Source organism: Zalophus californianus, chromosome 17, assembly GCF_009762305.2.
Source record: "Zalophus californianus isolate mZalCal1 chromosome 17, mZalCal1.pri.v2, whole genome shotgun sequence".
Taxonomy (NCBI): domain Eukaryota; kingdom Metazoa; phylum Chordata; class Mammalia; order Carnivora; family Otariidae; genus Zalophus; species Zalophus californianus.
In genome coordinates this window covers 56351445-56373944 of record NC_045611.1, presented here as the reverse complement: position 1 = coordinate 56373944, position 22500 = coordinate 56351445, and the positions used below count along the sequence as shown (strand labels likewise).

Here is a 22500-nt window from a genome sequence, read left to right as displayed (position 1 = left end):
CAGGCTGTTTTCAATCCCTCTGTGGAGTAGGTGAGATCACAGATCTTAGGGCCCACTTGGAAGCCTCTGATAGGGGGCTGCTGGGAACATCTCATCAGATCACCTTCGGCAGGAAAGTGTGCATCTCATAGTAGGTGTTCAATCAACGCAGAAGTGATGGCTCAATAGAGCAGCATTAGGAGAATCCACTGCTCCCCAGTGAGCAGGGAAGGAAGCTGAAATCTTGGCACCAGATGAACTTACTTTCAGCTCTACCTCTGCCACTTTGTACCTGGGTGACCCTGGGTGAGTCATTTCACTTCCATGGCCCTATCTGCAAAATGACTTCAGTAAATTCAACATGTAGGCTTGGGGAGAAAACCGAATGAAGCAATAAATATAGAAGGAAGGCAAGCAATAGTAACAGTACTCTAAGTGGTCATGGTAACACCAGGAGTTAGTTTTTATTGATCCTGACGGGTGTCACTTGCTGTCCTACATGCTTTACACGGACTGAATTATCAAGTGCTGCTGTTAATAATTAAGATGATTAAGCAACTTAACAAAGACCAATCTAACCTTGTTCTGCAGGACTCGAGGCCCCCACCCTGGGGGCAGAGACCAGGACCCAGACCCTCTATCCAATACCCTCCCCCTTGGCAGGCGGAGACGTGTTTGAAATAAAGTTTATTGAAGTTTCTGTCGGTATTTACATATGATACACGGCAAATATCAGAGCCAGGCCCCCCACCCCCCTCCCCCCAAGCCCCCCCTCCCCCCAGCCTCGTTAAAAATCACTGCGTAAAGACAGGTTAACTGCTGCGGTCCCCCCTCCCCCCTCCCACCTAAGATGCAAACTAAAAGCCCCCGTCCCTCCCCTGCCCCCCTCCCCCCACCCCGGGGGCCTTTCTGGTTCCGTGTACAACACTGTGCTACCTCGCCCCCGCTCCCCTAATAAGGGGGGAGGGCGAGTTTCTGGTGACCTTGCCCCCAGATCTGTCCAAGGGGGCGGACGGACCCTTGAAAGAGGCCAGAGTTGGGGGTCTGAGATGGGAAGGGGGACTTCGATGAGGGGGAGTGCCAGAAAATGGAAGACTTGGAGGTTTGGGGGGTTTCGACCCCCGCTACTGCCTCTCCCTCCCCCGACGGGGCCTCGAGGGGGAAGAGGCGGGCACAGGTGTGGAAATGGCACGGAGGAATTCCCTCCACCCTAGGGTCTCCATCGCTGTCGTGTGGCGTGCGGGGCTAGATGCACCTAGGGGCGTTGGGTGAGCGGGGAGAAAGGAGGGAGACAGAGCTGGAGGATGAGTTAGAAGAGGAAGAAAAAGAAGCCAAGGGCAGCTGAGAAAGCAAGGAGATCCTTCCGACGGCGCCCCCTAAAAGGCAGGTGACCTTCAGGAGGCCGAGAAGAGCCCAGCGGGTGAGGAAGAATGGGGCCTCCCAGGGGATGGGGGGGACACCAGGTAAAGCAAGCCCCGGCCTCCCGCTCCACACCCCACCCCGCAGCTGCGGGCGCAGCAGGAACACCGGCCGCTGCACCCGCGGACCCGGAAGGTCCGGAGATGAGATCGTGCGGGGGAAAGAGAGAAGTCGGGGCCGAGGGGAGAGGAGGATGGTTGGCATTCCAGGCGGCTGCCGAACCTACTCTCCAGCCCGGCGCCCCTGCGGCGAGGCAGCACGCTGTGGGTCTCCGGCTGGGTGCGCGCCTGCCCCGCGGGCCCCAGGCGCGGACTGCGCGCAGCAGGGAAACCGCGGCCCGGAAACTGGAGGGGAGAGGCGGGGCCAGAGGAAAGGGGCGGGCCCCGAGGGAAGGGGAGGGTCCGTCTGCGAGTGGATCGGACCGAGGAGGTCGAGAGGCCCAGAAGGGGGAGGAGCCCTTGGAAAGTAGGAGGGGCTAGGACGGCGGGGCGGGGCCACCGGGAAGAGGGCGGGGCTAAAGCGTGCGCAGCATCCTCCCGGAGGGATCGAGAAGTCCCGAGGGAGGGAGCGGAGCTGTGGGGCCCGGAGACCCCAGAGAAGGAGGAGGAGGAGGAGGAGCAAGAGAAGGAGGAAGAGGGAGCGCCGAGGGGCGGGCCTCAGCAGGGCGAGGTGGAGATGTGCAGGTGGTCCGGGTACTTGATGGCGGGAGGGTAGTTCTGCGTCATCTGGATGGAGACGTCGCTGGAGATGTCGGAGGGGCTGCGGCCGCGGCGCCACGCCTCGGGCTGCAGAAACTGGCCCGAGTAGTCGGAGCAGTCGCTGAGACGCGGGCGGTAGAAGGCCGGGTGCGGACGGTACATCTCCTCCTCTGCGTAGCGCTTGGTGAACAAGTACACGGACATCACGCCAGCCCCCTGTGGCAACGCATGGTCAGGGTCCCAGAGGCTGGCCCCGAGGGCCCAAGGACCCCAAGACTCCAGACCCCCCCAGCCCCTCCTCGCTCAGACCCTGGAGCCTTGGCCCCCAGCCCCTCCTCCCTCAGACCCAGAAGTCCAGGCCCGCAGCCCTCTCCTCTTTCAGACCTAGGAGTCAGGGACCCCAGCCCCCTCCTCCCTCACACCCAGGAGTCCAGACCCGCAGCCCCTCCTCCCTCAGACCCAGGAGTCCAGGTCCCCAGCCCCTCCTCCTCCCTCAGACCCAGGAGTCCAGTCCCCCTCCCCTCCCCCCCACCAGGACCCCAGAAGTTGGGAGCTGTTAGACCCCTCCTCCAGGACCCTGGGGTTAGGCCCTCAGCCACCACCTCCCTTTTAAATCCAGAGTCTACACCCCCAGTTTCCTCCTCGTCCTGGACCCAGGAATGAGGCCCCCCCAGACCCCTCTCCATTCACGTCTGGGCCCCACAGACATCACCTCTTTGAGTAGGAAGGAGGAAGCAGCGAAGGCAAAAGACCACCCGTAGCGATAGTGGAAATACTGCTCAGAGCTGCTGGGCCTGTTCATGACCTCGTCATTGATGCTGGAAATGTAGAGAACCAAGCCCACCACCAAGGAGAGGCCTGGGGAGCAGAGGGTGCCCTTGGTCCGTTAGCAGTGGACCCCTCTCTCCGGCCCCTCCCCCATCTCACTGCCATCCCCTCCCCCTTTCCTCCCTGCTCTGTCTTGAACTAAATTCCATTTTTTGAAGCCCCTTGTGTGCTGGGCCTTGGCTGGCTGCAGGGGTCCCAGAGATGAATGAACTTCCTCTTTCCCCCTCCCCTAATCTCCCTTCCAGGAGTTCACAGTGCAATTGGGGAAGGCAAATATGGACATTGGTGGATAGTCACATACACGGTGACATGCGCAGTAAGGGAGGTAGTAGCAAGAGTTCTGTGGGTCCAGAAGAGGCACCAACCCACCTAGGTGAGGGGCAGGGACCGGGGGAGGGGCAGGGGAAGTCAAGGAAAGCTTCCTGGAAGAAGGGCCTTTGTCCAAGTCCTAAAGGATGAGGCTGGGGGAGAGGAGTACACAGTTACAACACTCCAGGTAGAGGGAACAGCGTGGCCAAAGGAGAGGGAGCACCGAACCGATCCATCCATATAGCCAAAACATGGGCCACAGCCACAAAATATGATGCCAGAGAAAGGGGCAGAGACACGGCCATGATGGGCCTCAAATGCCAAGCTGAGGAGCTTGGCATCAATGCCAAGGGCATTAGGGAGCCCTGGAAGGTCTGGAGCAGAGGAAGGACAGGGTCAGATAGGAGTGTCATTAGAACCCTTGCGGGACGGTTGGTTCTGGGAAGAGACTGGAGGGAGAGACTATTTGCGACGTTCCAGGGGGAAGAGGGCGAGGCCTGAGTTGAGACTGTGTGAATCATAGCAACAAAGCAATAATAATATTAATAAAACAATAGCAACTGCTTATACAGGTCTTGCCCTGTGCCAGGCACTGTTCTCAGTGCTGTATATGTATTAACTTATTGAACCCTACCAATGGTCCTTCCACAGAGGTACCACCTTTATCACCACTGACGGTTGAGGGAATAGAGGCACATGGAGAAGGTGGGGGGGGAGGTGTCTGGTTTGAGACATCTTAAGAGTCAGATGTCATGTCCTCAAGCTGAACGTCTTTTAAAGAGCAGCCATGCCAAGTGTGGCTTACGGAGGTTATGGGGTCCCTGCCCTAAATCAATCCAAGTCATCCCTATCAGCATCTTCTCCCAGATAAACATTTGTGTGCCCATCACACCCAAAATAAATCTAAATTCCTTCCATTGCCTACAACAGGGTTCAGCCAACAGCAGCCCATGAGCTTCATCCAGCCCACCTCCTGTTTTTGTAGGGCTTACTAGCTAAGAATGGCTTTTACACGATCAAATTGTTGAAAAAAAATCGAAAGAATGATATTTTGTGGCATGTAAAAAAGTATATGAATTTCATTTGGCAGTTCCTCAAAGTGTTAAAGATAGAATTACCACATGACCCAGCGATTCCACTGCTAGGTATCTCTACCCAAGAGAATAGGAAACATATGTTCACACAAAAACTTTGCATGAATGTTTGTAGCAGCATTCTTCATAATAGCCGAAAAGTGGAAACAACCCAAGTGTCTATCAACTAAATGGATAAACAAAATGTGGTATAGCTGTATAAAGGAATATTATTCAGCCAAAAAAAGGAATGAAATACTGATTTATACTGCCACATGGATGAACTTGGAAAATAAGCAAAAGAAAGAAGGCAGATACATACTGTATGATTCCATTTATATGCCATGTCGAAAATAGGCAAATCCATAGAGAGAGAAAGTGGATTAGTGGTTGCCAAGGAGCGGGGTGGAGGGGAGATTCCCACTGGCTGCCGTTAAAGGGTATGAGGTTTCTTGCTGGGATGATGAAAATGGTGCAAAACCAGGTAATGGGGATGGTCGCACAACCTTGCAAGTATACTCAAACCACCGAATTATGTGAACTTCATGTTTTGTGAATTGTAATATCTCAGTTTAAAAAGTATACGGATTCCTCATGTCAGGGTCTATAAATAAAATGTTACTGGCACCCAGCCACAACCCTTTGCTTCCGTGTAGCCTCCGCCTGCAGTGGCAAGGTAAAACAGTCGTGGCAGAAACTGTACAGCCAGGAAAACTGAAAATGTTCATTATCAGGCCTTTTACAGAAAAACTTTCCTGACCCTGGACTGCAATGCCTATGCGGTCTGTGCCCCACCGGCCTCATCCCTGGACAGTTTCTCCTTGTTCCCTCTACTTAGATCACATGACTTCCTCATGCTTCCTTGAACACATCAAGCTGATTTCTGCCTCAGGCCTTTGCTCTTGCTCTTCCCCCCAACTGTATTGCTCTTCCTCCAGCTTTTTCCATGTCTTTCTTTCACTTTATTTACATCTCTCCTCCCTTGTCACTTCTTTAGAAAGGCCTTCTTTAGAAAGGCCTTCTTTGAGCTCTTTGTTTAAAAAGAAAAACGTGGGGGCACCTGGGTGGCTCAGTCGGTTAAACGGCTGACTCTTGATTTTGGCTCAGGTCATGATCTCAGGGTCCTGGGATCAAGCCCTACGTAGGGCTCCACGCTCAGCAGGGAGTCTGCTTGAGGATTCTCTCTCTCCCTCCACTTGCTCCCTCCACAACCCACCCCCCCACTCTCTCTCTCTCTCTCTCAAATAAATAAATACATCTTTTAAAAAAATGCTCCTTTACTCAGAATAAGAAAAATGTTGATGGCAACTGTGAAGAGATGTCATTTCTCATCCATCAGGTCATCAAAAGTTAAAAAGCTTCACAACATACTCTTTTGGTGAGGCCGGAGAAACAGAAGCTCTTACATGTTGCTGGTGGGAATGCAAAATGGCCCAGCCCCAGTGGAGGGGAATCTGGCCATAACTAGCAAAACCACACATGTATCTACCCTTTAACTCCACAATCTCACTCGTAAGAATTTACCCTGCAGCTATCTGTCCAACCATACAAAAGCACACAGAGGCATGCTAATTCACCTCATTAGCCATAACTGCAAAATCCTAGAAATGACCTACATGCATTTACACAGAAGATTAGTGGGATAAACTGTAAAACATCACGGAGTAGAGGACTGTGCCATTGTGAAGTGAGAACGAGGAAGGTCTCTGTGAACTGGAGTGGAGTTCAATGATAGTTCCAGACGCTTTCACTCAGTTAAAAAAAAAAAAAGTAATGCACAAAACAGTATACAGGATGCTAGCTTTTAAGCAAAAATAAATAAATAAAATACATATGTGCATCTGCTGATTTTTGCAAAAAGAGACACAGCAAGGAAAACCAACAAATGAGGTTGATCACCTACAGGAGGAAAGTGAGAACAGGAAGGAAGTGGCCATCCTCTGAGCATGTATTTTTGCGTGATTTGGACCCTTGGAAGAATGTTAATATTTTATATATTCGAAAGCTAAAATCAACAAGGATGGGGGAAAAAACCTAAAGTTGAATACAAACAAAAATAAATGAAGCTATGGGGCGCCTGGGTGGCTCAGTCGTTAAGCGTCTGCCTTCGGCTCAGGTCATGATCCCGGGGTCCTGGGATCAAGCCCTGCATCGAGCCCCTCATCGGGCTCCCTGCTTCACAGGAAGCCTGCTTCTCCCTCTCCCACTCCCCCTGCTTGTGTTCCCTCTCTCGCTGTCTCTCTCTCTGTCAAATAAATAAATAAAATCTTTTAAAAAAATAAATGAAGCTAACTTTATATCAAATGAGTGATACAACCACAGGAGGTGGTAAAAGTAGTATTCTAAGTAACTTTCAAATACAGTACTTTGATTACATATTTCATTCTAAAGACAAAAGATCTGCAAAGAAATCTTGAACCTTAGTACATTTCTGGGGAAATGGTTTAGAGGTAGCAGCTCTTAAGCAGTGTGGGGCTGAGCAAATTTGCAAATATACTGATGTTTAGGGAGCTGGATTCTGGTGCTGAGAAAAGGAAGACACAGATCAGAATGGGGTAAGATGAAGAAGACCCCAGGTGTTAGTAAAAACCTCCTGTTTTACAAGCATATAATTCCCCAATTTGTGTCCTGAAACATTCTAGAGACAGAGTAGCAAAGAGCCCACCTAGCACCGAACTTTTGGTCTCTAATATCATCCCCCACTAAATAAGAAGCTAGGGCTTCCAGAAGAAATAGCTCATTTGAAGCCTGGGGGAGAGGCAGTAAAAGTGCACTTGTGCCACAAAGGAAGGAAAAACTCAAAAAATGAGAGGGACACGGCAGAAGAGGATGCAGGGACTGGCTTGAAGGGGGTTCCTGATAGTCCAACTAGGGACAATTTGAACATCAAAATGAATAATAGAAGTAATGGCATATATTGGGGCACCTGGGTGGCTCAGTCAGGTAGGTGGCTGACTCTTGATTTCAGCTCAGGTCATGATCTTGGGGTCATGGGATTGAACCCCCCGGGGTGGGCTCCATGCTCAGTGGGGAGTCTGCTTCTCTCCTTCTCCCTCTGCCCGTCCCACCCAGTGGGGATGCTCACATGTGCATCACACTCTCTCTAAAATAAATCAACAGGGCACCTGGGTGGTTGTTAAACGTCTGCCTTCAGTTCAGGTCATGTTCCCAGGGCCCTGGGATCGAGTCCCGCATCAGGCTCCCAGCTCAGCAGGGAGTCTGCTTCTCCCTCTACCTCTCCCCCCTGCTTGTGATCTCTCTGTCTCTCACTCTCTTTCTCAAATAAATAAATAAAATCTTTTTTAGAAAAATTTAAATAAATAAATCTTTAAAACAACAACAAAAAAAAGAGGGGCACCTGGGTGGCTCAGTTGGTTAGGTGGCTGCCTTCAGATCAGGTCATGATCCCAGGGTCCTGGTATCAAGTCCCACATCAGGCTCCTTGCTCAGCAGGGAGCTGCTTCTCCCTCTCCCTCTGCTCCTTCCCCCCCACCGACAAATAAATAAATAAAATCTTTTTAAAAAATGGCATATAACTTGCTGAATTTTTAAAAATGTGAACCCATACTGATATATTTTTTAAAAAATAAACAAATAATAAAAGAAAAGAGAAAATTATTTTTTTCGGTGGTATACCTATAGATGGAACAGCAGATTTAGAAAACCCCATTTTGCAACCCTATGAGTAATATTAGGATTTGGGCCAGCATCATCAGTGGCCATTAAATCACTGCACAACAGAATCTCCCCCTGGAGTATCTATTAATTTATAAACAGGATTTTTAAAAACTTCCTTCATCATAAAGGAACCCAATATACCATCTGAAGCAAGTGACTAAAACTAACATTAACAATAACGGGGCAGACGGACACCATTACCTCCTGATGTGAGCCTGCCACTACTCCATTTACGTAGGGTTCCTGCTGAAAATGTGTAACCTGAATCCACTCCTAAGAAAACCGCGGGCATTCTACTAGATGCCTGGCTGCTCTCTTCAAAAAAAGTCAACATGAAAGATATTTCTTTTTTTAAAAAGTCACAGGCCCTATATAAAAGATAAAAGGCAAAAAGGAAACAGGACAAAGACATACAAAGCATGATCCTAGATTGGATACTGAATGGGGGTAAAATGACGATAAAAGACAGTCCTGGGACAATCGGTGAAATTTGAAGATGGACTGACTGTGCTTTAGCTATAATACTGTATAAATGTTAAACTTCCTGAATTTGATTATTGTACTGTGTTTAGAAAAGGGAATGCACTTGTTTTTAGGTGATACTTGCTGAAATATTTAGGGGTGAGGTGTTTGCAACTTATGTTCAAGTGGTTCATATATTTATATTTATAAACATCTCAGATACAATATATATACACACACAGAGAGAGAGAAAGCAAATGTGGCAAAACGTTAAAATTTGGTCCAGATGAAGGGTATGTGAGAGTTCACTGTTATTTTTGCAACTTTTCTGTAGGTTTATATTCTTTTCCCCAAATTTCAATAAAATAGGGGAGGGTTTTACCTCCCCAAGTTACCAAAGTATTATCCTACAAATTGCTTATTAATTGGAAAGAGGAAAATGTACCATTTCAATGAACAGCCCTGATGATCACCGCCTTTATCAAGGGTTCAAACTTTGTTCCCCGCCCGGCGCGAACAACCAACAACCGGAGAGTATTCGCCACCTGAAGGGCTGGGGTATAAAGAACAGGCACCAGCTCTGCATCTGCTTGCCAAACCTGTTTAACCCGAATCTAATAAAGCCTCTAGTCTAGACAGAACTTCCGGGTTACAGAGAACATGAGGAAATAGGAGCAAATCATCAAATGATGGCATGGGAAAACAGTCAAACCAACCTAGGATGTGGGGCATTCTACACGATACCCTGGCCTCCAGTCTTCAAAAGGACAGTGATATGGGCCAAGCTGGTAACACCCGAACCAGTGATCATCCTTATCATCTCAAGAAGAGAGCCAACCGGGCGATCTTATGTCTCTGGATGCAATGTGGTAGGATGTAAACAGCACCCCCTATCTATGAAGTATTTTTTGCCAGAAAAACAAACAACAAAAAAAACCCAAAAGCAAAAAAAAAAAAAAACCCCACAAAAACCCACAAGTCTGGGTCAGATAAACAACAGTTTTATAGGAAAACACCGGGATGAATGAGCACATTAAACCACAACAGGAGAGAGAACACAGTGGGAAAACTCAGGGGTGTAGGCATTCTACAAGACAAATGACCAGATTTCTTCAACAAATAAATGGCAAGGAAGAAATAGGAGAGAGACTATTATAGATTAAAAGAGGCTTCCGAGATCTATCAGCTAAATGCACAAGTGGAATTTGAATCCTGATTTGCAACAAACTAACTGTAAAAAAAGCATTTATTTATGAGACAGGCGGGGAAGTTGAACACTGACTAGATATTAAATGATATTAAGTAGCTATTCTTAATTGGGCACAATGGCTAGGTTAAATAACAAAGTACTTATTTCTCAGGGATATACTGGAATATTTGTGCATAAAATGATTTAATGGCTGAGTCTGCCTTAAAATAATGTACTGAAGTGCAGAAGGGAGATACGGCAGTGCGACTAAAAAAAGATTCGCCATATGTTGATAACTCCTGAAACTGAGGGAGGGATACATAGGATTTCATTTATTTATACTATTCCTTCTATATTTTTGTAATGAAATTCATTTTAGAAGTCAGTGTTGTAAAAAAAAAATAGTGGGGGAACTAGTCTGGAGTAAAAGAGACATGAACTAAATGCTGTGTGTGAACCAAGACTGAATCCCAGTTTTTTGGGGGGGAAGCTATAAAAGGCATTCTTGAAACAATGGGACAGTCTACAAATGGAATAAATTATGCTATGGAATTACTGTAAAATTTCTTGGTAGGAGAAGAATGTCCTTCCTCTTCAGAGATGCATACTACAGTGTTTGCAGATGAAATATCATGATGCCTGTGACTTATTTTGAAATGGTAAAGACCCAAAAAAGTATGTGCGGAGAGAGAGAGAGAAAGAGAGAGGGAAAGAGGATATGGCAAAAACATCAGCAAAATGCAGGATTTAGGTGGAGGAAGGTATTCCAGTGCTCATTGCACTATTCTATCAATTTTAAAGTTTTCATGAAAAAATTGGAGTGATTGAGATAAAATAATGCCCCCCCATCACTCTCCCCACCAGGATACTTGGAACGAACCTACCTCATTCCCTCTTGCACCCCTACCACCTAGCACAAGATCCAGAACGTAATAAACACCAGCTGAATGGGTAAGTGTACTTGGCAAGCAACTGGAGCTTCTAGAAAAGCTCATTAGTTGCTTCCCCTTTTTGAACCCATGATAAATCCCACCATTCCTCCATTTCATCTAAGAATCAACTTTCCCTTGCTCTGAACTTCTGTAGCACTTTCAACTTCTAGTATTCCATAATTTTGATATTCAAGAAGAGAGGGCCCACAAAGTGTCACATGGTGGACAAGCATCCGAGATAGGTCTAGAAAGATGAGCAGGTTTAAAGAAAAGAGATAGCAGAGGAATCACACAATCCACACTCACTCAGGTACCCTAGTCCAATGCAGGGGAATCCTCTTGATTTTACTCTCTTTCTTTCATCCAGCAAAGATGCTTGGTCATCAGGTCAAGTCCATTTTACTCCCTGCATCTCTCATAAATCAAAACCCCTTCTTGCAACCACAAGTCCTCTGACCCAGTTAAGGCTTATTTTCTATGCTTTTACTCTTACCCCTAAATCCTTATCCCCCTGCTTTAAATCCTGGTTCTTTCTAAAATCCACATAAACTCTATTCCTCTCTCATCAAAATTCTTCCTTTGGGGGCGCCTGGGTGGCTCAGTCAGTTCAGCATCTGCCTTCAACTCAGGTCATGATCCCAGGGTCCTGGGATTGAGCCCTACATCGGGCTCCCTGCTTGGCGGGGAGTCTGCTTCTCCCTCTCCCACTCTCCCTGCTTGTGTTCCCTCTCTTGATGTCTCTATCTCTGTCAAATAAATAAATAAAATCTTAAAAAAAAAAAAAAAAAAAAAGGATTTCTTCCTTGGCTCCCTACTGTCCAGAGGAGAAGGTTTTCATTCTTCAGTCTGACATTCCAGACTCTGTGATCTGATTCCTGCTAACCACCCAAACACACCTTAAGTTCCATGTTTCACATTATAGTTCTAAGTAACAAACATTCTCCGTTAGGTGAGTCAGGAGCAAGTGTTGATAAGGAAATAAATATTTCCAAAGAGAAAGAATCGTTTGCAGTTCTTTTTTGCTTTTGTGTGTGTGTGTGTGTGTTTAGTAATTGAAAATCACGTGAAAACAATTGCAAAAGGTAAGTTATTCTTGCCATTCTTTCTACTTCCTGGACATTTTATAATGACTCTGGTCCTCCAAAAATAATCTTCTTTCGCCAGTTTTCTCCTTTCCTCTTTTTCTCCCGCCTTTCCCCCTTCCTTTCTCTGTAATCCAACTCCCACTCCCTCTTCCCTCTCACCCCACCTGTGTTTCAGGATTGTGCAGTAGGCAAGAATCACCTACATCCTAGGCTGAATAGAAACAACCCAGCCTTAGAACAATAGGGCTTCAGGACCATGGAGAGCTGCACATGAGTCTACCTATCTTTATGCTTTCTAGGGCATTAACAGGTGCTGTGACTTCAACCTCCATACAAGGCACTATTCTTTCTTCACTTGAAAAATTCTCCCTCACCCTTTCAGCTTCATCTACTCAGATGTCACCTCCTCCTGGAAGCCCTCCCAGGTCATTCCCCCCCTCCCCACCACCCTACTGTGCCAAGTTAATGCATCCTCCCTTTTCCCAGAATGCCCTAAGTTGTCCTTATCATTCCTCTCTTATACAAATACTTCAATGTGTACTTTGTACCAGCAACTCATCTAGGCTCTGTGGACACAAATGAGAGCATGCTTGTAAAGGTCCGTGTATTTAGGAGTTTACATTCTAGTAGGAGACGGAAAACGCGTAAGATGAAAATAGCTATGAATCAAATATAAAGCATGCAAAGTGATGGTATAGTCGGGGCACGGCAACATTACATACTATTGTCAGAGAAAGAAAGTCTGAAGAGAGAAAGTTCGAGCTCTTTGAGTATCAGGAGGAAGAGACTTCCAAGCATGGAGGGTTGATGAATGTAAAGTCCTCATGTGGGGCTGAGATGAGCATTTTCAAGGAATAGAATAGGCCAGTGTGGCTGAGGTTGTAAGCAATGGAGAGAGTGTTAGTGGGTTAGGAAATGAGGTCAGAGATCTGAGCATTAGCTAAATCCTGGAAAACCTTATAAGCTAGCACGGAGAGTTTGGATGTACTCTACGTGCAATGGGAATCCATTGAGCATGGAAGGGATCGAAGCAGCTGTGTACTTTTGACTGATGGGTAATTGGGGCTGTTTCATATTTGACTGAATGTGAGCTCTCACCTAGGATTCAGCCACATCTTCAGTGCTCAGTGCAGGGCTTGGCAATATAGGGTGTCTGTAAATGCTTGATGAGCAAATGAATGAGCAGATGCATAGAACATGTTGAGGGTCAGGGGTTAGTATGGGCTTTACATGGGAAGCATGCTTCTTATGACCTGGAAAAAGAGAGTCAATGTCATTCCAGCTTCCTCCCTGCTTCTCTCACCAACCATATCCAGCCAGTCATCTGGTTCCATTGATTCTTCTGTCGATATCCTTCTCTGTCAAAGCCATGCACTTGCCTTTATCTTTCCAACCCCAGCCCCAGCTCAAGCCCCAGCTGCTCTTGCCCAGAGCACTGCATAAGCTTCTTCCTTGGTTTGCCCATTTCCTGTTTCTTTCCTGCTAGTCCATCCCTAAAGGATGCTTAACACCCAGGTGACCCTGTCCCTCCTCTGCCCCAACCCTCCCACTGCTTTCTCCAGAACTGAATGCCAATGCCACTACTCAACAGCCCTTAGGCAACTCCTGTCTCTCTCTCTAAGTCTTGGGAACATGAACTAGTTGGACTAGATTATCCTGTTCCCAGATCTAAGATACTGGTACTGTCATCCTTCCCTCTCCTTTTAAATCTCCTTCATTTTTATGATTTTTTTTAAGTAGGCCCCACGCTCAGCATGGAGCCCAACGTGGGGCTTGAACTCATGACCCTGAGATCATGACCTGAGCTGAGATCAAGAGTTGGATGCTCAACCGACTGAGCAACCCAGTGCCCCCATCTTTATGATTTTTTAAAACTTTTTATTTTTTATTTATCCTATTTTTTTAAGCAATCTCTATGCCCAATGTGGGGCTCAAACTCATGACCCCGAGATCAAGAGTTGCATGCTCTACTGATTGAGCCAACCAGGTGCCCCATTTTTTGGTGATTTTTCATTATGGTGGGGCAGTATAATGTCACGGTGAAGGCCTGGTGGGAATCCTGCTTCCACTATGGAGCAACTTAACCTCTAGCTGCTTCCGTTTCCTCAGCTAGAGAATGACAATAACAATGACATCTGCCCTAGTAGGTAAAGAAAAAGAAATACCTTAATTTACGTAAAGCACTTAGAACTTCCCCCAACCATGTCTCTTGATTATTTTGGTTGCTGCCATCACCACTACTATGGATGTACAGTACATATGTACGTGTCTACCAGGCACTGGGTCGGCCCTTCACATCTATGATGGACACCAGGGGTCAGCAACCTACCAAGTGTCCCAGCACCTGGTTTTGCATGGTTTTAAAGCTAAGCGTGGTTTTTACATCTGTAAAAGGTGAGGGGGTTGGGGTGGGGGACAAAATGAAAGAAGAAGAATATTTCATGGCTCATGAAAATTACATGGAATTCAAATTTCAGGGCCCATAGGTAGGATCACTGGCACACAGCCATGCCCATCGCCTCACCTCTGCTTCCTTTGGTATCACAATCCTATGGCTCAGAAAGCCTGAAACATTTACTATTTGGCCCTACACAGGTTTGCCAACCCTTGACCAGGATTTGTCCTCTCGACAACTCCTTTCCCCCTTCCTTTCTCTGTCATCCAACTCCCACTCCCTCTCCCCCTTCACTCCACCTCTGTTTCAGGATTGTGCAGTAGGCAAAAATCACCTACATTCCAGGCTGAATAGAAACAACCCTGCCTTAGAACAATAGGATTTTGGGACCATGGAGAGCCCATGCAGTTCAGGCGAAGAATTTGCACCCAGGTCTTTCTAGGTTCACAGCAGCATGAACTGTCAGGCACCTCACCCCACAAACCTTGAAAGCGCATGACAGACTCCTTGAAGTGGGGTGCACAGGCCATAGTCTATGACATGAACTCGAGGAAGGGCTTCAGGAAGTGGGGTTCAGTCCCCCCAAATTTCTCTACATCAGAGGCCTGACCTCCAGCCCTGACAGCAACATTGATCCTCAGCCTGACCATGGGAAGTCAGGTCCTGGGACATCGCAGGAGCATGAGTGTGGGTTTTGGGATGAGAACACCCTCTGGGCCAACTGCCCTCTACCACTGAGCTATGTTGCCCCTTCTGTGAACAGCAAAAATGGGATCTTCCTTCTAGTGTTTTGGGTGGATTGAATTAGAGTCTCCATGCTTCCTACCCTTGTCCCCCTTTCTCTCTCTCTAGGCCACTATTTTTCCATATGAAAAATGATAAGAGCGGGGCGCCTGAGTGGCTCAGTTGGTTAAGTGGCTGCCTTCAGCTCAGGTCATGATCCCAGGGTCCTGGGATCGAGTCCCATGTCGGGCTCCCTGTTCAGCGAGGAGCCTGCTTCTCCCTCTCCCTCTGTCTCCCAGCTTGTGCTCTCACTCTCTCCCTGTCAAATAAATAAATAAAATTAAAAAAAAATAAAAATGATAAGACCATTCTTCTCTGACACTCCAGGATGGTGACATTGTACGGGTCTTATTTTAGCTCCGTGTCCAGCTCCACACGCTGCGATTCAAGTTATCAGGGAGGTTGCACCCTGGTTTCTCTGGGGATAGTCAAAGATCCATCTTCAACTCTTTGCGGAGCCAACTCTAAAGAGGGATCCGGGTGCAGGCCCCAGGGGACAGAATGGAAATGAGCCATAAGCGGGGTTTGTTCATAAAATGTCAACTGAATGAAAAGGACCCGAACGGAGTTTAATGAAATGATGCTGAATTAATTCGAACGGAGTCAGAATGGACTGGGGTGAATTGGACCAGACGGATGAGTTAAATGTGTTAGGGCCGGGTTGACCTGGCCTGACCTGAGCCGAGAGGGACTGAATTGGACCAGACAGTGCTGACACTGGAGGTGGGTGACACCTGAGAAAGAACTCTGCTCTGGAGCTCAGGACACTTGGTCCCCCGGCTCCAACTCAGGCTGGTGTCTTGGGCAACTCCCTGCACAACTGTGGACCTCCGTGCCCCCATTTTATCAAGTGAGTGCTAATAATAACTCTGCGGCAGAGATGTTATGGGAAGGGTGTGCGATCACTCATGCACAAGAGCTTCGTATTTCAAAAGAAAAAAATAAAAAACAAAGACAAATACTGCAATGTGGCTAATGACATGCAAGGTGACATATTCAGAGTGAAGTGTACGGACACTTACAACTCCCACTGAACTGCATAAAGAGATAATAATAAGGTGGACTGATGGATGGGCAGGAATATAGACAGATGGACAGATACAGGACAAAGCCATCTAGTAATAGGGTAATGGTTGACTCTAAGTGGTGGGTACATGGATGCTCACTCCAAAATTCTTTCCACTTTTCTGTTTGAAAATGTTTCAAATAAAATGTTCCACAGGAAATAAAAAGCCCTGAAATATGTGAACTGCTAAAATATCAGGATGGGTGAAAAAATTCAGCCTCTGGAGGTGAACAGCAAGTGTCTGAGTCCCAGCTCTGTGTCTCCCTGGTTGTGCGGACCTGAGCAATGACTTCAGCTCCCTGAGCGTCTGTTTCTGTATCTGTACAATGGGACTATTAATAGCATTTCCCTCACAGGGTTGTGGGAAGTATCAGAACAGAGCCAAGCACCTAATCAGCACCTAATAAACACTCCCTATGATTGGGTCCTCCCGACAAGTTGTGAAATGGGTGCTTGCTATCTCCATTTCACAGAAAAGGAAAATGGGGCTCAGAGAGGTTGGGCAACCCCTCCAGGATCACACAGCAAGGAAGCGGCTTTCTTAGTGGAGGAGGGACCGCAGATTCCTGGAACGGAAAACAGTCCCCAGGCCCTGAGTCTTTCCGTTGGGCTCACCCGAGAGAATGAAGAAGATGCCAGAAACGAAAGCCAGAATGGTCCTCTGTGGGCGGATGTGGCCGATGTTGCTGATGACGAAGGCCGTGAACACTAGGAAGAGACTGACCATGGGGAACGGGGTGGCCGTGCGCACCGTCTCTGAGGGAAAGGTAAAGGGAGAGACAAGGGGTGAGGGGGACTCTGGGGGGGGTGACACCTCCCCATTCCCCTGGCCTCTCCTCCTGCACCGGCCCCGCCCCTTTATGTAGCTCCTCCCCTTCCGATACGTCCATTGCTAACCCCACCCCTTCACCCAGGCCACACCCCTTGAGTCGGACCCCACCCCGTTCCAGTGGACTCCACCCACTGCCCAGGCCACGCCCCATCAACCTGGCTCCTCCTCTTCACCCAACCACTGCCTGCTTTCAAGCCCCCACTCCACCTCCACCCCACCCCTTTCCTGGTGCTGCCCTTTCTCCCAGGACTCGCCGCCCTTTGTCTAGGCCCCCTGCTTCCCCCTCACTCAGAATATTCTCCGTGTTCTCCGTCACCAAGTTGATCTCCGGTTCAAGGAAATACTCCGAGGCCACACAGCGACCCTTCTCCCGGCCTGGGGATAAGATACGAAGGCAAAGCTGGATGAGGGGCTCCTGAGCTCTGGAGAGGCAGTGAGGGGCAGGTGACACAGTGGGAGACCCTGGGATGGGTATGTGAGGCTGAATCCAGGGGTTACTGTCTATATTATTCTTAGGGGGTCAAGAAGGGGATGCACAGGAGGTCTGGGAGTTCCTCTTCCGAGCTTCCCTCCATGGATGGAGGACAGGGCTGGAACCCTGGGTCCCAAAGGGGTGGGGGGGGGCGCGTGGGCGAGGACTCCTTAATCCCTGAACAGGATTGGGGGGGATTCCAAGGAGGAAGGTCTCTGTGGTCGTCGGGGGCGGGGAGCGCTGGATTCTTTTTTCTGCCCGTTCAACACTGGAACTGTGCAGGAGACAAGCTCTGATGCTAGACTCTTGCTTCTAAGAGTGGACTCTCCAGGGATTAGGGACTTGGCATGGGGGCTTTTAGATCCAGGAAATGAAGGGCTAGAAATCGGGTCTCCAGGAAGAAATTTGTCTCTCCAGGAGAGAAACAGGATCCGTTTCTGGATTTCTGGAACCCAAGGGATGGAACTGTGGATAAGGACCCTCAGGTCCCAGGCAAGGCAGAGACAGTTGAATGGAGGACATGTGGCGTCTGTACCTGCGAAGAAGCAGACTCGCCAGAGGCCGGCATGCAGTGCCATCTTGACCTCCGTGGTCTGGTTCTGCGGCAGCACCGTTCCCTCCTCCATGTACAGCCAGTAATCAGTGCTGACCGCGATGCCCACGAGTAGCAGGCCACATGCACCAAACACGCTGCTCAGCAGGGTCAGGGCGCGGCTGCTGCAGTGACTCATCCTCAGCGGCGGGGGGCGCCCTGCGGGGCCTGAGACACGGGAAGCTGCTGCCTTGGAGAGTCCTGAGGGGACTAACTAGAGTCCCCAACCCCATGCAGCCACCTGGGAAGCCACTCGGGACACCGATCCCAAGCCAGAGACACCATTTCTTAGACTGAAACTTCTCAAATCTGACCTCTGTGCCCTAACCCATGACCCCATTTCTGCATTTGAACCAGTGACATCAGCTGTTGACCCTCAACCCCAGGACTGGACTTCCCAAACCTGACACTTGTGTTCTGGCTCTGGATCCTGATGAGAGACCCACCACACCAGATCCCTGACCCCAGGATAAGATTTCCAACCATAACCTTCAGCCCAGATCCAGAGATTGAACCTTAGCTCCAACCATGTGCCTGGACTTGGGTCCCAAATATCATAACACTGACTAGAAACTCAACATCCATATTCTCGATGCCAGAACCAGGCCCTCCAACCCTAACCTTATGCCCTGACCAGAGACCTTAACCCTAGACACCAGCCCTCACCAGAATCCTTAACCTTGAGCCTGGACTCAGAAACTATTACATGGATCAGACATTTCAACACTAGAACCAGGGGCACCTGGGTGGCTCAGTCGTTAAGCGTCTGCCTTCGGCTCAGGTCATGATCCCAGGGTCCTGGGATCAAGCCCCTCATCGGGCTCCCTGATCAGCAGGAAGCCTGCTTATCTCTCTCCCACTCCCCCTGCTTGTGTTCCTTCTCTCGCTGTCTCTCTCTCTGTCAAAAAATAAAAATAAAATCTTTAAAAACAAAACAAAACATTAGAACCAGGCATATTCCCCCAATCCTGACTCCTGGCACCCTGACCCCTTTCTTTTGGACCTTGCTAAATAATTACCAGAAATCCCCCAATCCCCTAACTAAGGATCCTACTAACCAAGGACCCACTAATCAAGACCTGAGCAGAGGTCTAAACTTAAGTTTAAACCCCTGGACTCTTATCTTGACCTTTAATACCCAATTCTAACACCAGGACCAGGACCCATGACCTTCTAACTTTGATCCTGTGCCATGACCTCAATTTGGTACCCCAATCTGAGTTCACAGCTCATGACTCAGATCTCAGGTTCCACAACCCTAATTCCCCCCATCCCAGATCCGGGCAGCCCCCTGAACCTAGGATGCTGGGACTCCATCTCAGACTGCTGGATCCCAGAACACTGGGATCCCGAGATCTGGAGCCTGGATTTTGGCTAGAGACTCCAGAATGTCAAAACCATGATCTGGGACCCCCTTCCCCTCCAACTCAGAACCCTAACCTGAGTACCCTAGACCATCCTTGAACCTAGGGATCAGCGTTCTGAACACTAAAATTCCAAATCAGGAAGCCCAGGATCCCTATCCCTCTCATGGGCCATCACAAGATCCCCAAATTCCCTACCAGAGATTCTGGACTCCAACTTCCACACTAGGACTCCCAATTACAGACCCTCTTCAACATCTAGCCTGGAACTCTGACCCCTCTAACACCAGGCCCTCAAAACAAGAGATCACCAGTTCATAGCTGTGGCCTTCCAGATTCCAGTCAGAGATCTAGAGATTCTAACTAGGGAGTTCCTAATCTCTTATCTACCACCCTTGCCCCCCCCCCCCGCCCTTAACTTTTCCCTAAACTACACAATCCCATGATCTGGGGGACTCAACTTGGGATCCCCATCCTTCCTCAGCCAAAAACCTCTACATCCCTGAATATCAGCGAAATACCAGCGATCCCCATCATCTTTTTTAACTATGAAGGTTAAGACTCCTAAATACTCCCCAACAATGCAGCCAAGACTTGAGACCCGGCTTTCTCTAATAGGAATTCTTGGAGCCTTGAAACTCTGCCCCATGCCAGTAACGATCTTGGAGTCAGACAACTTTCATCAGCCGCCGCCCCCCCCCACACACACACATCTCAGCATCCAGAGCCCCCATCCCACCAGGCCCCACCCCCAGCCTCTTGGAGGAGTCAGGGATCCGAGTCTGGCAGAGCTCTGACCAGCTTTTCCTCCCATCCCCCGTCCCAAGCCTTGACCGCCAGCAGCCGGCTCCTGTTCCAGCCCGCTCAGCTCGGAAACAAGCATCAAAACCCGGTCACCCTGATTGCCTGAGCCCCAGGTAGCTGACCTCAGCTCCCCCCACACCCCCACCAAGGCTCCTAGGGCTCCCAGCTGGGACCTTGCCCATTGACACCTTTCTCACTTCCCCTTTGAAACCCCCTCCTTTGCTCCGATTCCGCCTCACTCCAAATGGCCCGCCCAGATCTCCTCATTCTCCTCCGGCCCTTCCTCCTTTGGGACCCTCTCCCAGGCCTGGAGCCACCTTCTTTTCCTTCTTTATCTATCGCAGTCTCTCCCGGATTCAGGCATTCGGATCCCAGGGGCCCCGTTCTCCAAGCCCCAAGTCCAAACTCCGTCTCCCTCCAGTCTCTTCGGGAACGTATTCCCCGTTTCTGGGGACCCCTCCTCAGACACATCCTGCTCCTCCCGGGCCCGGCCCCCCCCTTCCTCCAGGACCGCCTCCCTCAAGGACCTGGCCTGCACCCTCCTCAGGGCTCACGGTCTCTAAGACTCGGATATTAAGAGTATAGTTGCCCCACTCCAGGACCCTAGGACCCCGTCCTCCCGGATTCCCTAGGCCCAGTGTCCCCCCGCCCCTCGTTGCCTCCAGAACTCAGGCGTCCTGACCGCCAGAATCCCACACCCCGGGGCCACTCAGGCCCCTTTTAGGCCCAACCCCCGGCTCCCAGCCACCTCGAGGGGAGCCCCCACTCCTTCCAGGACCCTCCCCTCGCGCTCACCTCGCTCAGGGCTGGGCGCACGCTCCGGGCCGCGGGCCCCGCAGCCGCATGACCGGCCCCGCGGCTTCCCCCGGCCGCCGCCGCCGCCACCGGGGTCGCCGGTGCCCGCGCCCCCCGCCCCCGCCCCGGAGCCCGGCGTCCCGGCCCCCTCCCGGCCTCCCACCCCCCACCCCCCGCGCCCGCGGCCTCACTCGGCGGACGGCGCCGGGAGCTGGGACCGGCGGCCGCTCATTGGCTACTGCGGAGGAGGGGAGGGGCGGGGAGGGAGGGAGGGAGGGAGGGGGAGGCTGCAGGGAGGGAGGGAGATGGGCCTTGAGAATGGGGGAGGCAGGGAGGGAAGGAGAATAGAAACAGAGGCAGAGAGCCCGAGAGGGGCAGGGGCACACAGAGAGGCAGAGAGGCAGAGCCGAGGATCTAGAGCCCCACCGAGACCTCGAGGCTGAGAAATTCTGAGACTCGCAGGTCTGGAGACTGGGGGAAACACAGAGGTGGCCTAAAAGAGACACAGAGAGAGAAAAGGAGAGGCAGAGATCAGGTCTAAGACCCCCGCTGCCCTCGGGCTCAGAGATTCTGGGGCTCTGGAAGTGGACAGGTCAGAGAGACAGAGAGACAGGGAGACGCTCACAGGCCCTGGGCTGAGAGAGGCTGAGACCCAGACACCTTGAGCTAGGGAAAGAGACAGAGAGAGAGACAGAGGGAGAGAGAGACCCTGAGAAGGAGAGAGAGCAGGGGCAATCCTGGGGCTCCCCTGATAAGGACTGGGGCTCTGGCCAGGCCTGGGGCGGAGCCTGGGGTCTGGGCGGCTGGAGGAGGCGGGAGGGGGCGTCCCGGGCCGGGGTCCCCAAAGCAGCAGGCGGGCGCAGAGCGGAGCCGGGTCCTGCAGCCGCCGCGGAGCCGGGAGCCGGGCCAGCCCCCCCCCCACCCGCCGTGATGTCAGCGGGGCCACTCTTAAAGGGGCAGGCCGCCCGCCGAGGGTCGGAGCTGGGGCTGGGGGCCGCGGGCAGAGCATGGGGGTACCACCCCGGTGCTGAGCGAGCCAAGGGGAGCCCCAGCATCCAACTGGACCGAGTCCCGGAAACCCAAGGGCCTGCAGAGACGAAGAGACGCCGGGGCTCCCCGAGGGAGCCTGCGAAGCTTTGGGGCTCAGTCCTCTCCAAACACACAGACATAGGCACACCATTCAACTGGCCTGCCCGGGTCCGGGACTACATTTTCCATCAGCCCTGGCGGTGAGGGGCCGCACTTGGGGGGAAGGGTCCGCCGCGGTGTCTGCTGGGAACTGTAGTCTGTTGGGACTGTTTTTTTCCACCCCCCGCCCCCCTCCCCCGCAAGTGGGTCAAGGCAAAGAGGCCCGGAGGGCGCGTCGGCCTGTCTTCTGCCTCGCTGGCTAACTCTTAAGCTCACGGGCTCTGCTTGTTTGGTTTCTCTGTCGTGGGGTCTCCCAGGGATCACGTCTCCAGGTCTCTCCATAGGAGGTTTGCCTTTCATCTCCCCTCTCAGGACTGCCCCCACCCCTGCCCCAGTCTCTGGGTCTCAGTGTGGGTCTGTGAGCTTGTGTATGGCTCTGGGTGAGTCGGTGCATGCCTGGGTCTCTGCGCCGGGGTGGGGGGGGTTCTCTACCTGACACTCCCAGTGGTCTGCGTGTCCATCTCTACCTCCTTGTGCACGTGCCCACTTCGCTCCTCTCCGCGGCACTCGTGCCTCCCCCCACGCCCGGGCTCTGCTCTTTCCCTCTGGCGCTGTGG

At 50.6% G+C, this 22500-nt stretch overlaps 1 protein-coding gene across 2 annotated transcripts; it reads right to left on the bottom strand.

Annotated features, from left to right (window-relative positions):
* Positions 1-869: 869 nt before the first annotated feature.
* Positions 870-22395, bottom strand: CACNG7 (calcium voltage-gated channel auxiliary subunit gamma 7). 2 transcript variants are annotated; one of them, XM_027618470.2, is made up of 6 exons: positions 22376-22395; positions 17736-17960; positions 17017-17103; positions 16512-16652; positions 2809-2954; positions 870-2312 (listed from the first exon to the last, which is right to left on the bottom strand). In XM_027618470.2, exons 2-6 carry the CDS (start codon positions 17929-17931, stop codon positions 2055-2057), a joined length of 828 nt encoding a protein of 275 aa, XP_027474271.1. In that variant the 5' UTR covers positions 17932-17960; positions 22376-22395; the 3' UTR covers positions 870-2054. The 2 variants fall into 2 exon arrangements, with proteins under 2 accessions (XP_027474271.1, XP_027474270.1); XM_027618469.2 differs by lacking the exon at positions 22376-22395 and adding an exon at positions 20756-20874.
* Between the last annotated feature and the right edge of the window lie 105 nt (positions 22396-22500).

What these genes read in the sequence shown, in the direction of transcription:
- CACNG7 (XM_027618470.2), bottom strand. Translation starts at nt 17,931, where the DNA reads ATGAGTCACTGCAGCAGCCGCGCCCTGACCCTGCTGAGCAGCGTGTTT. An exon ending in GAACACGGAGAATATTCTGA is followed by an intron (nt 16,653 to 17,016) that starts GTGAGGGGGAAG and finishes CCTTTCCCTCAG; the next exon opens with AGACGGTGCGCACGGCCACC. An exon ending in CCTCCTTCCTACTCAAAGAG is followed by an intron (nt 2,313 to 2,808) that starts GTGATGTCTGTG and finishes GCGTTGCCACAG; the next exon opens with GGGGCTGGCGTGATGTCCGT.